The sequence below is a fragment of the Manis pentadactyla genome, chromosome 8 (genome assembly GCF_030020395.1).
Source record: "Manis pentadactyla isolate mManPen7 chromosome 8, mManPen7.hap1, whole genome shotgun sequence".
NCBI classification, from domain to species: Eukaryota; Metazoa; Chordata; class Mammalia; order Pholidota; family Manidae; genus Manis; species Manis pentadactyla.
Window position 1 is genome coordinate 114,178,251 of NC_080026.1, and position 13,614 is coordinate 114,191,864.

General features: G+C 51.8%; 1 protein-coding gene across 2 annotated transcripts in view; it reads right to left on the reverse strand.

The window, feature by feature from the left end:
* Nucleotides 1-13,025, reverse strand: part of SH3PXD2A (SH3 and PX domains 2A) — a 220,831-nt gene extending 207,806 nt beyond the window's left edge. Inside the window, exon 1 of one of the 2 annotated variants that reach the window (XM_036898463.2) lies at nucleotides 12,504-13,025. In XM_036898463.2, the coding sequence (XP_036754358.2) occupies nucleotides 12,504-12,575 (72 nt within the window). In that variant the 5' untranslated portion in view covers nucleotides 12,576-13,025. The remainder of the gene's footprint in view (nucleotides 1-12,503) is intronic. The other variant, XM_036898461.2, reaches the window with a different exon arrangement.
* Nucleotides 13,026-13,614: the final 589 nt, after the last annotated feature.

Sequence of the window (13,614 nt, forward strand, 5' to 3'; positions counted from 1 at the left end):
TGTCAGAAACATCTTGCCAGACACTCTAATCTGGCCTCCACCAACACATACAGCATTCCCCACCCCCTGCTCCCCATGTGCTGGGCTTGTAAATGGCCCAGGAAGACAACGGGGCAGACAGCAAACCCACCCCCTGCAGTGTCAGGTTCCAGGAACAAATGGTTTTTCCTGTCTCAGGAACAAAGAGGGGCTGCTCCTGCTTGCCACCCGGGGCTTTGGTTCTCTGACTCTGACACTTGTTACCTCCATTCTTGCTGAGTGGAGGACACCTAATGACAAACGTCCTGCATGTAAAGTCTACAGATGGCCAAACTGGGCTGTGACAGGCCGGCCAGCAGAATTCCCTGGAAGGCATGGCAGTAAGAGGTTTCCCGAAGGACTACGGAGCCCAGTGCCTGGCTCTGAACCCATCTCTGCCTCTTCCCAGTTTATGACCTTTGGTAAATTAAACCTCTCTGTGTCTCTGTTTCCTCATCAGTAAAGTAAGGACTGTAACAGTGCTTTTCTGATGGGATTGTTGTAAGGATTAAATGAGTAAAGCCTAGAAGAGTGGCTGGCACATAATTAATGCTGCCATTACTATTACTGTCATAACCATCATCATCATTTAGTCTGGATGTTTCCTTCTCACTGCGAACACTGGAAAACAGTTTTCCTGGATATTATACGTAGAATTTAGGTTGTCAGGCTCCCCATTATGTAAGGGAACTAGAGACATCTAGTTCTTGGTGGACGATTCAGTCCACTCCATGGATGAGAAAGGTTTTGGTGGACTGGCCTGAGAATCTTTAACACCATTTATAATATTATATTGACAGGAATACATATTTTTTAATTTCAAGCAATCAATTTCCATAATTTTAAGTTAAAAGCTGCAATTCTTTAAAAAAATAGGCTTAGGAGGTCAGGGTCAAACCCTAAACGGTCCCTAGAGCAACCTCTCTGAAGTGTTTTGGTCAGTTTTAGTCTTCAGCAAGTTAAGGAGGCCTGGCTGCTGAGCAGTGGACCCTGCTCAGTGCGGGAAGGGATAAAGGCCCAACATGACCCCTTCACCTGTCTGACCTCACTACCCACTGCTTTCCGCCTCACTCCACTCAGCTACTCCAGCCCCTTCTTCTTCCCTGAAAAGGCCAGGCCTGGTCCTACCTCAGGCCTTAGCATTTGCTTTTGCCTCTCCCTCAACCAGTTTTCCCGGAACACCTGCATCCCTCAGTCCCTCACCTCCCTCAGGTCTTACTCAAAAGTCACTACACCCTGGAGCTGCCCTTGGCCACCCTCTATAAAATGCTATGGTAACTCCGCCCACCACCACCATTCCCTGCCTCCTTCACCCGGTTTAGTTTTTCTGTATAGTACATCATTTATCCCTCATTTAATAAATTATATATTTTACCTAAAATAGGTTTGTTTATTGTTTCCCTTCCCCTACAATAATGCAAGCTCAAAAAGGACAGGGATTTTATCCACCCGCTGTGTTCCCAGTGGTTGGCACATGGTAAACATTTAAATGTTGCCTGGATGATTGAATGAATGAATGAATGTAAGTATCAGATCAAGGTCTATCCCTCAAGGGGCTTTTCCACCAATCAGGCACCTAGACACAGGCTTGCCAAACTCTGACTAACCCAAGGCCATTTGTGGTAAGGATTTTATGAGTAGTAAAAACAATAAACATAAAATCCACAGACAGCAAATGTAAGAAGAGAATTCAGGGAAGCTTCTGGGAGGTGGCAGAAACTGAGCAAAACCAGGAAGGATGACCATGATACTAATGATAACAATAACTGCCATTAATTGAATAGCTGTCACGTGCCAGGTACCGCATAGAGTGGCAACCATATGGGCTAGTTAGGATTATTAGATTAGAGAACTGAGGCCCATGACGTAAGGACATTTAACGAAGTCAGACAAGCTAGTAAGAGGCGTCAGAGCCTGAGCCCATGTAGCAGAGGCCCTGGGGGCCTGGCCCCCGTCCCCTTGCTCTGCTGGCACCTGACGCCCTCTCTGGGTCTTACTCCAGTTGCCAGAGCCTGAGTTACTGTGACAAAGCAGCAGGCTGAAGGCACCCAAGAATTAAACACCCCCCTGCTCTCAACCACAACACTGTTAGACACCAAGCCAAGGACAGAATGTAGAGCCCCCAGCAGCTGGAGCCTCTGAAGGGCTAGGCCTTCACAAGTGGCTCGGGACAAGAGTTCAAGGGAAATAAAAATTTGAACCCTAAAAATAGAGAGCAGACCTTGCCAGGGGTCCATTCTCAGCGGCAAGAGGTTTGTTATCTTATCCCGGCCATCAGCTCCAACCACATCATGTGTTGATGGAGGGCTCAGAGGGATGGTCAGAGTGGGCTGATGACCTGGGCTTTAATCCTGACCCTTGAATTTTATCTGGGACCCCATCTGATGTGCTCCCTAGCCCCCCAGCCCTCAGAAATCAAGCCCCAGGTCCTTAGCCTCACAGGGCACACCTACTGCCTGCACTCCCTTTCTTAAGCACAGGGCCAGGCTCTCAGTGTTCCACATTCCAAGAGAGCCTCCAATCAGGGCCAAGCCCCCCAGGGGTACAAGCAGCAGAGGGGAAACACAGCCACAGACTGGGCAGAGAAAGACCAAAGGCAGCTACTTTTGTCATGTGTGGGAGCTTTTAGCCAGGGGCAGAGGAAAAAAGAGAACTTCCAACCAGACACCTAACCACTGGCAATCAATCAAACCTCCAGAAAGCACAGTGGAACCATCACAGGCTTGCATTCTTGCGGCAGAGGTCTGGGTTCAAAGCCTAGCTCTCGCCATTTACTGCCATGTGATAGAGGGCAAGATGCTGCACCTCTGTGAACCTCGGTTTCCTCATCTATACAACAGGGCCAATGCTCAGGGCTTGCTGTGAAAAGTAAAAGAGACAGTGGACAAGAAATCCCAGCCCCTTGCCCGCACCTAAAAAGGCTCCGCTCTCACCTTCTCTGACTCAGTTCTCCCACTTCCCCTGCCTGGGAACTTCCCTGTCCAGAAATCATGGGGAAAATGAGGCTACCTTTCCAGTTGCCACTGAGTGATAAGTAAGTAAATAATTAATCCTGGCTTGAACCAAAGTTCAGATATTGTTCTATTATAGACCTTAACTGTGTGAGAGAAGGATCAGTTTGTGAATCCACTGGGGCTCAGACCAGCATAAATCCCTGGGCAGCCGCCTCCGGAGCCCCTGCCCTCACTGACTAGTGACTGTCCCTTACCCATGCCACAAACTGTGCTGAGGGCTCAATGAAGCCCAGAAGGCAGGATTCAGGGAAGAGTTTCACTCTCTGGGAGCCCCACTGCCAGCGCCACACCAGGCCAGCGAGGCTGCCTCTTCTGTTGTTACAAAGAGAAATTCTCCCACACAGGCAAGTCCCTTAAAATAGCCTTTTGGGTCTGGGCCATCAGGAAACAGAATAAAGCTGGGTCGGAATGGGGCCTACCATGAAAGACTTTACAAAGCAGCCACTTCAAAAGATAGGGACAATCCCGGCACACTCAGAACCCTCAGGGGGGCGAAAGTAGCAGGGCAGGCTTCTCACCAAAGAACACTCTTCTGCAGGAGGAGACAGGCTGTGGGCACAGGCCGGCAGAAGCCCCCATGACCCCAGGGCAGCCGGGGGAGGGACCAAGTGCGCAGGCCACTGGTGACAGTGCGAAACAAGCTCAGGCTTGGGGGACGGGGTCCAACACACCTAGCTTTGTGCTTAACTAACAGTGCAACCTAAACTTTCTGAACCTCAGTTTCCGTATGAGTAAAATGAGGTTAAAAGTGCATACATTCGGGGCTGTCAGAAACCAGAGATTACAAGTAAAAGGTCTGGCAGTACCTGGCACAAAAGAGGAATCCAATACATGAGAGTTGTATGATGATGGTGTCCACGTAAATCAGGCCAAGGTCTCCTTTGTAATCCAGTGAGATAAAAACAGCCAGGACTCTACCAGGGACCTCTAGGGATGAGCCAAAGTACAGACTGACCCACACCCACTCAACCCCTTACCCCACTTGGTACAGCCTGCAAATTCATTACCAGCATCAGGCAGCATCCCACCTCTACTCCGTGGGGCTGCAGTCAGAGCTGATAAGAGTGATCAATTTCCAAACACCAGGTCTGAAGTTCACGCCCCAGGGATCCCAGAGACCAACTGGAGGGCCCACTGGCCCCACTGCATAATTTACGCTGCATTGACACACAGAGGAAAGGATTCTGCCCCCACCCCACCACAGGCCTCCACCCAGGCTTCCTCACCAGCAAAAGGGAAATGACAGCAAAGGGCCAGAGAAAGCCAAGTGGAAGCACAGAAAACACAGCTGTTTCCCCTTTGCTAACTCAGCCGCCTGGATGTCACTTCCTCCCTCAGGTAACAGCAGGGAGAGATGGGACTGAAAGCAGCTCTCTACCCATTCACAAAAATGACAGGCTTGGAAAGAAGCGAAGTGTCATCCCCAGAGGTTGTTCTCTAGAAGAGGCCTTCAGTGGGGGTCCAAGGTGATCCTGAGTCAGCCCTGACTACAGGCCTCTCAGGGGTGGGGTACCATGGTAGTGTAGCAGGAAAACCGTGTTTAAAAGATCCCTGAGGGTCAGAAATTTTTGTAAGGCATCCCCTGCCCTGCATGACTAAGAAATGAGACTGAGGGACTTGGGAAACCTTCACACAGCGATTTTCTCTGGGCTCAGATCTTTCCAAAGCAGCTTTCATACCGACCCTCCCATCTGCAAGGCAGGCCAGAAAGGAAGCAATCACCCCCATTTTCCAGATGAGCAAATGGATATCTAGATGAAGATGGTATGTGGAAGGTTTCAGATCTTGAGAAGCCAAACAGCCAGACCTCGGGTGGACTCTCTTCAGGGCCCGGTCTTCCCTGTTACAACACATGTGCAAGGGGCTATGAGGTCTCTGTAGGGACAGGGGAGGCTTTGGAACCAACACACCTGGGTCGGTGCAGGCCCCTCTCCATGCAGCTTATTAGCTGCAGAGTATTTGGCAATTCATTTAAGGCCTGGGGCCTCAGCATCCTGTGTGTGGATGGCAGAGGTAATGACATGCTTCGGGGACCATTTTGAGAGTTTCCATGTAAAAGTCTTAGATGTAGAAAGCATTCAGAAATGTTAGCTATTATTTCTATTGCATTTTCTCTAAAGAACCAGGCTTATTGGAATATCTGGCACTGTGGTGAGGGTTCAATAAATGAAGAGGTAGTTTGAAGCATTGTATTTAAAACTGAAACAAGTTCAGGGAGATGGTACAGTAGAAGGCAACACCAATGTGAATGTTTTGGGTAACACTGAGACTTCAAAGATGTGCTGGGCTCCCAGCAAGCTGGTTTAGTATTAGCCCCAGATTATAGAAGGAGAGGGGTTTCCTCTCTCTTGCCACTGGGGTGCTTCGGTGGCAAGTTGGGGAATGTGGATGGAAATCATGCTACTGTGACGTACTGCTGCAGCCCCAGGCCCTGCCAGCCCCAGCCCTCCACTGAGGCCCCAAACGGCCACTGCCTCCTCACTCCTCACTGCTCCCCCTCTCCTCTGCCCCCCTTCCCCAAGACCTCTGGGCACAATCAACTTTTATGAGGCAGCCTGACCCCTCAGAGTAAGAGCTATAAACAGAGAGGCTGGGCTCCGGCCTGCCAACTAGGGCGTCCCCAACACTGAACTAGAAAAAGGATTCTGGGCCTTATGTAGCCTGTTCCAGCCAAGGCTGCGAGGGCAGCCCTTGCAGCCAGCTCTGGGGCCCACCAGAAGGACCCTGCAGTGACAATCAGCTCCACTTCCCCCACAACCCTTGGGAGAAAAGGAAGGTTCAGAGGTGTCTGCACAATAAACTGAATCCCCTCAGCTGGCATCTGTGGCTCCTGGAAGCTGGCCCAACCATTCTCACTCCTCAGCCCCACGTGGGTTTTGCCCCTATTTTCCTTGCATGTGCCCCCACTGGCACCTTTGCTTCTCCCTTTCTTGGACCGCCCCTTGCCCTCTTTTACCCACCTAAATCCTGCTCTTTCCCATTCAAATCCTAATTACTTCTCAAGGCCCGTCATGAAGTCTGCTTTCCCCAGCTAATCTTCCAGAAAACCCAAGTCCACGAGAGTGCTCCCTCTTCTGAAAAACTTGAAGATGGAATCGTTATTATAGCAAATACCTATGTTATTACGTGCCAGATACCATCCTAAGCTCTTTATATTTATTAACTCATGTTATCTGCACCATAACCGTGTGAGTAAGTCCTACTGTCCCCACACTTTTTGTTTTTCACAGATGAGCAAGCCAAGGAGCAGACATAGAAGTAACTCGCCCCAGGTCCCAGGTAGCCCGTGGCGGCGGCGGGCTCCAGGCTCTCCCCGACATGGCCTTCCAGATGTGCAGGAGGCGCTACCTGGTCTCCTGGGTTATTTTCATGCCCCTCTCTCTCTGACCAGCTCTCATGGGGAAGAAAGGGACCAGCTCACAGACTCAGGTGTCAGAGACCAGGGTAAGAACCCCAGCCTTGCCACTCAACTGTTCTGAGAGAGAGTCACATAAACTCTCTGAGCTTCCATTTCTACATCTGTAGAGTGGGAATAAAAACACTTACCTACCTCACATGGTTGTTATGAAGCTCAAACAAAATCCTCTCTAAAAGGTACCTTCTGCACTGCCTTGCAGGCAGCAGGTACTTATATATTGGTTCCTGCCCTTCTCTTCTCACTATGCCCTTGCTGGGCTCTGCTCAGCCCTGTTGCTGAATGTGGTGACTTGCCTGGAGGTGACTCAGGGGCACAAGATGGCCTTCCTGTGGCTCACCCTCCCACCCTCCTGTCCTCACATCCAGGCCCCAGACCTCTCCGTTCCCCTGCCTTCCTGTGCCTCCACTGCAGGTAGCCACAGCCTGGCTGGCCCAGACGAGAAGTCACGTGCAGCTCTGGGACCCACCTCTTGAAATGCTGATCGCCCTACTGGACTCCTCCATTATTTTTGGCAATTGCTGTGGCAGAGAACCTCTAGCCCTGGCTCCGAACTGTTTTCCAAAGCCAGAATCTCCACCTCATTTCCCACACACACCCCCTTGTCCTTCCTGTTCCCTGGATCCCTGTCCTAATCCATTATCCCTTTCCTGGATTCTCAGAACTCAAGAGGAGTAAGTGTTGACTACTGTATGTAGAACTCTATTATTTGTTTTATTTTGTTTAATTAAGAGGCAAAAGGGAACAGAGTTGCCTGTTAGACTTTTTGTGGCCAAGAAATAGCCTGGTCAGTGACTCAGGCTGAGGAAATGAGAAGGTAATTTTCAGGGCACTACTATGCAAACCCAAAGTCCCAAGTCCTAATAACACTCCTCTAATTCATAGCCTCCACTGGCCATTAACTCACGCCAGCCCCAGAATATCTCTTTAGAAAATGCGGCAGAGGGTGCTTGTATTTCTGGAGCTGGAACTAAACTCCTATGACCTGAAATAGGTTTATTTTTCCCTTCCCTTCACCTCCCCTCTGCCTGCCACCACACACAGTGATTCCAATACTGATTTTCCCCCAAAACCCTTACTCAATTCTAAAGAGTGTCATGACAAATGGCTGGTTGTGCTCCCTTTTTCAACAGCCTTGAAGGTTGTGGTCAGCTGTTCCCTGAGCAGGAAGCCTTGTCAGACCTGTGAATCACCCCTAGATCACTTCCCTCCTTGAAGAAGGAGAAGAAACTCTGTGTGTGTGTGTGTGTGTGTGTGTGTGTGCGCGCGCGCGTGCACGAGTATGCGTGTGTGTGTGTGTGTGTGTGTGTGTGTGTGTGAAAGAGAGAGAGAGAAAGAGAGAGGGAGAAAGAGAGAGGGAGAGAGAGAGAGAGAGGCAAAGAGACAAAGCAAGCAGGCAAGAGTGCTAACCCACATCCAGCAGTGACCTTGGGACTAGGATCTATCTGGTGCCCTTACCTGGAGCACCTCTCTACTCCTCTCCCTCAGCTGTGTTTCTTCTCTTCTCCTTCCCAACTTACAGGAAGCCCTCCAGGTCTGGACAGCTGCTCTTTGTTTATCTGTCTCTTGCATGCTGGGTGTTTTCCACAGGGCATGTAGCCCGATTTCCCAGCAGACTAGGAACAGCTGGGCCTTCCTTTTTTGCCTCAGTCTTTCCTTCTCTCTCAGCTTCACATACTAGGTCCTAAATGTTACTCTAGGTGTACTCTTGGTGATGAGGAACCCCAGGTGGAAGCTAGTATATGTTGAGTGCTCCAGACAGGGCCAGGTACTAAGTAGAAACTTCACCCCAAATCATGCCAGATTAATTTCCTAAAAGCCCTGTGAGGTTACAGGTGGGGAACTGAGACCCAGAGTGGCTGGGCTAAGGTTGCACAGCTAGAAAGAGCCAGAGGTGAGATTCAAACCTGATCTGTCCAACACCATTCATTCCATAATGGACCTGGCCCTGAGCAGACCCGCTCCATGCTACAGCTACTCATCCTTCCTCCCATGGGGCCAGACCCACAATCAAAGGGCTTAGAGAAGGGCAGAGACCTAAAAATGTAGCTCCCAGGACCAAGACCAAAATCTGTGATGATCTAACCACACAAGAGAATTTATTATTTCCAGGGTCAATCCTTAATTTATCTACTCAAGCATCAGTGGGGACTCAATATCATCCTGGATTTGCTCCTCTCCTCCAACCCCACAGTGAACCCCCTCCATTAACCATCACAAACCCCTTCCATGGCATAAGGTGAATGTCCCATATACTGAGATAGTTCTCAAGAATCACTCTACATTGTTCTCTTGCTGTCACACAGGACTGAGCCTGGTCTCCCCAACCACACCCCAGTTGAGGAGAAGGGCCACATTTTAGGGTCATCCCCTCCTTTGGAGGTAAACTGACCTGAGTTTCCCCATCTGCCTTGTTCTAACTGGGAGACCCTGAGCAATCTTAACCTCTCCAAGTTTACCCATCTGTACATAGGAATCAAAGAAATTATCACATGTTAGGGTACATTCAAAGACCTGTAGGAATCACATGAAATCATGCACGGTAAGCATTTGGCACCATTCACGGTAACTACTAACACAGGCTATTATTTGCATTTCCTAAAAAGTCCTGTAGAGGGATCAGAACATTCATGACTGGTATTTGTCTGAAATAAACAATCAGGAAAGGAAACGAGTGTGAAAGCTCAATGCCTCCCAAAGCCAAACAAATAATCTGTTTGTTTTGGATAAATAAGCTTCTCTCCACTGCCATATGACTTGACATATACCTACATATGCAAGTGAGTGCAAAAATTATGTGAACCTGAGTTCACATGCTGAGGAAAACCTTCAAACGAAGGTATCTGCAGTTTGCATCCAGCGTCATCAGGACAATTTGAAAGACAAGTGGTCTAAAGCTAAAGCCAATTTATCAAAGTTCTCCTCACGGGCAGCTCAGAAAAGTTAAGAGAGGAGCCCTGCTCCATTCCAGGAAGCCTGGCCTGAGCAGTAGCTGCCCACCCTCCCCCAGCCCCACCCCCAAGCAGGAGCAGGGGCTTGGCTGAGAGGAAGGAAGCCAAGGGCTGACAGCACCATCCAAACGATGGAGGCCACTTGCCTGCCCTTCATAAATAGACCAAAAGCGCAAGATTAGGCTCTGTGTCTAGGCAGCTCTTCCTTGTCATGGGGACAAACACACCCTTCACTGGGTGTCCTGAGAAAACACGTTTGTCCTGAGTGTGTTCCCAGCATTCTAGAGCCAACAGAGTCCCAGACCGTGGGCCCCAGGCTTCTCATCAGCTAGCTCCAGTTAACATGCGCATCCCATAAAACCTCTCTGCTCTGCAGTTTGCCAAATCACAGATTCAAAATTCACCATCAGTGGAGAAGAGGTGGGAAGGATGCATGTTCCTCCAGGGCAGAGAGCTTCCAGAACATACTAGACTGAGGTGCAGAGTATCCTGCCAGCTACCCACACCAGAGTATCTTATCCAGAAAAATCGACCATCTGGTGTATGGTGTCCAATGTATAAGGGCCAAGAGGGGAGGAGATCCCAAACTTCAGAGACCCAGCCTCTCCCAACCTGTTCCTCCTTCCCATCAGCCCTACCAACACTTTCTATCGGGCCCTCTCTCCTTATTTTATGTAGGAACCGCTTGCTGTCACCAGCTATTTGTCTTCCTAGTCAACCCCAACCAGACTTAGGGTACTTTGATGAACAAAATCCACACCATGGGCAAAAGGCCAGTTATATCAAGATGCTGTCACTTAGCTGTGTTTCAAGTGACTTTACCTGACCTGGTCCTCAGTTTCCTCATCTGCAAAGTGAGGGGGTGGAACCGACTGGGTTCTCTGTTCCCTGCCAGCTCCACAATTCCACAATGTGTAACACTTTCTCTTGTAACTGTTTTTCATAACCTTGTTCAGAGCTCTGTATGGCCCCATCTATTCAGTGACATCACTCCCTGCCCCAAACATAATGTTGTCAACTCTTATATGGGAAGCCGAGACGTCCCGGGAAACACTGTGTCCATAAAAAGGGAGGAAATGATCATTTCAAGGGAACTAGACAGACTTCTTTTGTATTTTTCACATAGAACAAGATATTATCAATCTTAAAACCCCAAATCTTCCTTTTTTCCAGATCATTAATAGCTGCTTTTCAAAAGTGCTTTCTTAGTCAGAATCTCACTTGTAATAAGCTCCCATTTAATGAGTGCTTGTTATGTGCCAGGAACTACACGAAGTGCTCTGCATGGATGATCTCATTTAATTCTCCAGGCGACCCTGTGAAGTAGATACTATTATTATCCGCACTTTAAAAATGAGGACGCTGAGGCCCACAGAAGTTAAATAACTTGCCCCAAGTTGCACAACTAGTTAATGGCTGAGCTGGGCTTTACACAAGGCCCACTAACTCAGAGCCCCAGCACTAACCACTTCCCAATACTGCCTGCAGTGGGCCTGCGGCTGCTTTAACCACACTCCTGGCTTGTCGCCGGTATGTCTCACATCTGTGGTCTTGGACATTATTGGTCAGAGCTAAGATTTGATATTTCACGTAAAATTCAGAGCCAAGAAAAGCACCAGTCTGGGTCTCAGAGCAGAGAGTTCCATCTGTTGAAAGTAGTGCCAACCTTAACTGAGGACTAGAAAAGAGCTCCTAAAACCTTAGCCTGCAACATCTGAGGAAGGTTTGGAAGGCTGACTTGATCATCAGTGCTGGGATGTGCACACAGACCCCTGGAGCAGGGTGACCACATGATGACCCAAGTCCTCCACAAAGAGCTTGCCTGAAACAGCAGGGGAGGATGCTTGCTGAGCCAGATAACACAAAAGAACAATTCTCCCACCACGGGCACCCAGCTCTCTGGTCTGAAACCCAGTTTACCAAGTTTCCCAACCTGAGCCCAGACCCATTTATTCGACTAAAGAAACCCAAAGTTGAGAGCTACTGTTGATAAAGACAGGAAGAATAGTCTGAGGCTGACAGGAGCACAAACCTCAGTCCCCTTCCAAAAGGGAAATAAAAGGCATTTCAGAGATCACTGTGCAGAGTCTAGGGCAGCAACCAGCAGCCTGTTCTAATTGTTAAAATTAATGCTTTGAGCATTCTAAAAGCTCCTTTAAGTGCCTCATTTGCAAATAAGATGCAGTCCTTCTGTTCTGGATGCCCTGCTGTCTGTCTCCTCTATCTCAAACACAGGAGCAGAGCCCCTTAGGCAGGCGTTGGCAGGCGTCAAGGACACTGTGTTTACTTCCTAAGGTGCGAAGGATAGGAAGACAGGGCAGGCTGAGATGAAAGCGGGCCACGTCTCACAAACCCGGGAGCTGGGCTCAATCAACCTTAGCTCCTTCTCATTAAGTTTGGGGGAGGAAGGAGGAGGGGCAGCGGCCGTTCTTCGGAGACCACAGCAAACATTTGCCTCCTCGTGTCTGGAGATGGAGCATCACTTAAGAGGAAATGAACGCGGTTAAGGGTCACGTCCAGAGGAGGGATAAAAGGAAAAGCCACAGTTCTCACACCGACGGACTCAATGACTTTAAGAAGGAAATCAAAGCTCAGGGCGAGGGTGGAGGTGGAGCCGGGGGCGCGGCGGCTTCCCTCTGTCCCCAGATCCAGGCCTAGGGAGGCAGAGACCAGAGCAAACATGGGAGAGCGCGAGGCTTCCTTCCCCAGGACAAGCCTCTGAAAGCATCTCGGTCTGGGCGAGCCCCCCGGGAGGGCCCGGAAGATGCTTTCCCAACGGGGCTCCTCGGGGAGGGTTTGCCGACCGCTCCCCCACCATCCACCAAAGCACAGGCGGACAGACGACTTTGCCGTTGTGACAGACAGGGGCAGCCACTTGCCAATTCCAATGCCAAAAAAAGAAAACCGGGGCGGGGGTAGGGAGGGAGGGAAGGACAGAAAAGGCTTCCCTGGAGATCACAGCCCTGCAGAGAAACTCCACAGCCGAGTGCTGCTCTGTGGGCACTTAGCTCTGGGAATGAGCGGGCGGGGCGAGGGGCCATCCGGGGGCCCCCTCGGGGGTCCCTGGCCAGCCTCCTTGCAGGGGTCGCTTGAGACAATACTCACATAGTGCTTAGAGGGGTTCCTCCGCTTCTCCACGTCCACCACGGTGGCATCTTGCACGCAGAAGGCCAGCATCTTCCCCCACAGAGCGAGTGGCGCCCCTCGGCGGCGTCACCTCATCCCGGACGGCTCTGGCTCCTTCGCCCGCCTCCCGGGTCCCCGGGGCCACCCGCCACTCCGGCCCGGTGCGCTGCTGCCCGGGCTCCCGGCGCCCCCACAGGTTCGGCCCCGGGGCGGGGACGGCCCCGGAGGGCACGCGGGCTCCGCGCGCGCGGGACGGCTCCCCGTGGGCCTGCCGCGCGCCCCTTCCCTCCGCGCCGCCGCCGCCGCCGCTCTCCGGCTCGCCCGCCCGCTCTCTCCGCCGCCCCGTGGGGCCGGCGGGAACTGGCGGAGCAGAGGAGGGGCGGGGGTGTGTCCCGCCGGCGAGGGGACGGGGCGGGGGCCCCGGAGCCCGCTGTCAGCGCGCCGGGGAGGGGCCGGCGGTGCCCCTCGGCCGCACTCCGGCTCCGGGGGGCTCGGCGCTGGCGGAGGCTGGGGGCGCAGAGGCGGAGGCAGGGCCGAGCAGGCAGGGCAGGGCAGGGAAGGGAGGGGAGAGAGGGGAAGCGCGCGGGGAGGGGCTCCGGACCCAGGGGAGGGGCTGGGGCGACGGCGAGGGGGCTGCAGCCCCGCCGAGGGGCCCGGGCGGGCCGGCGCGCCCCCACCGAGCCGAGGGCGCAGCCAACGGCCTGGCGCGGCTCTGGGTACTTCGGCGGCCGCAGAAACTCAGGGTGGCTCGGAGGGAGGAAGGGCGGGGGAAGGGAGCCCGGCGTACCCCCACCCTGGCTCTCCGTCCGCGAGCGGAGCTGTACCTTTTTGCCCCCACCTTTACGTCCCTCTCCCCCTCCCATTTCCCCAGATCTCTTTAATGAGAAGTAGTTTATTATCCCGCTGTTGCTGTTCCGGTCCCCCGAGGAGGAGACGGCAGTGGGGAAGGGGCCGGCATAAATCCTTCCAGCCGAGCCTCTCCTGACAAACCACCTGCCCCACTGCGAGTCACAAAGGGTGAATTCTCTCCGGAAATATCGATGCGCTGACCGAGCCGTCCATCGATCTGGGCCTGTGTAACTAATACGTT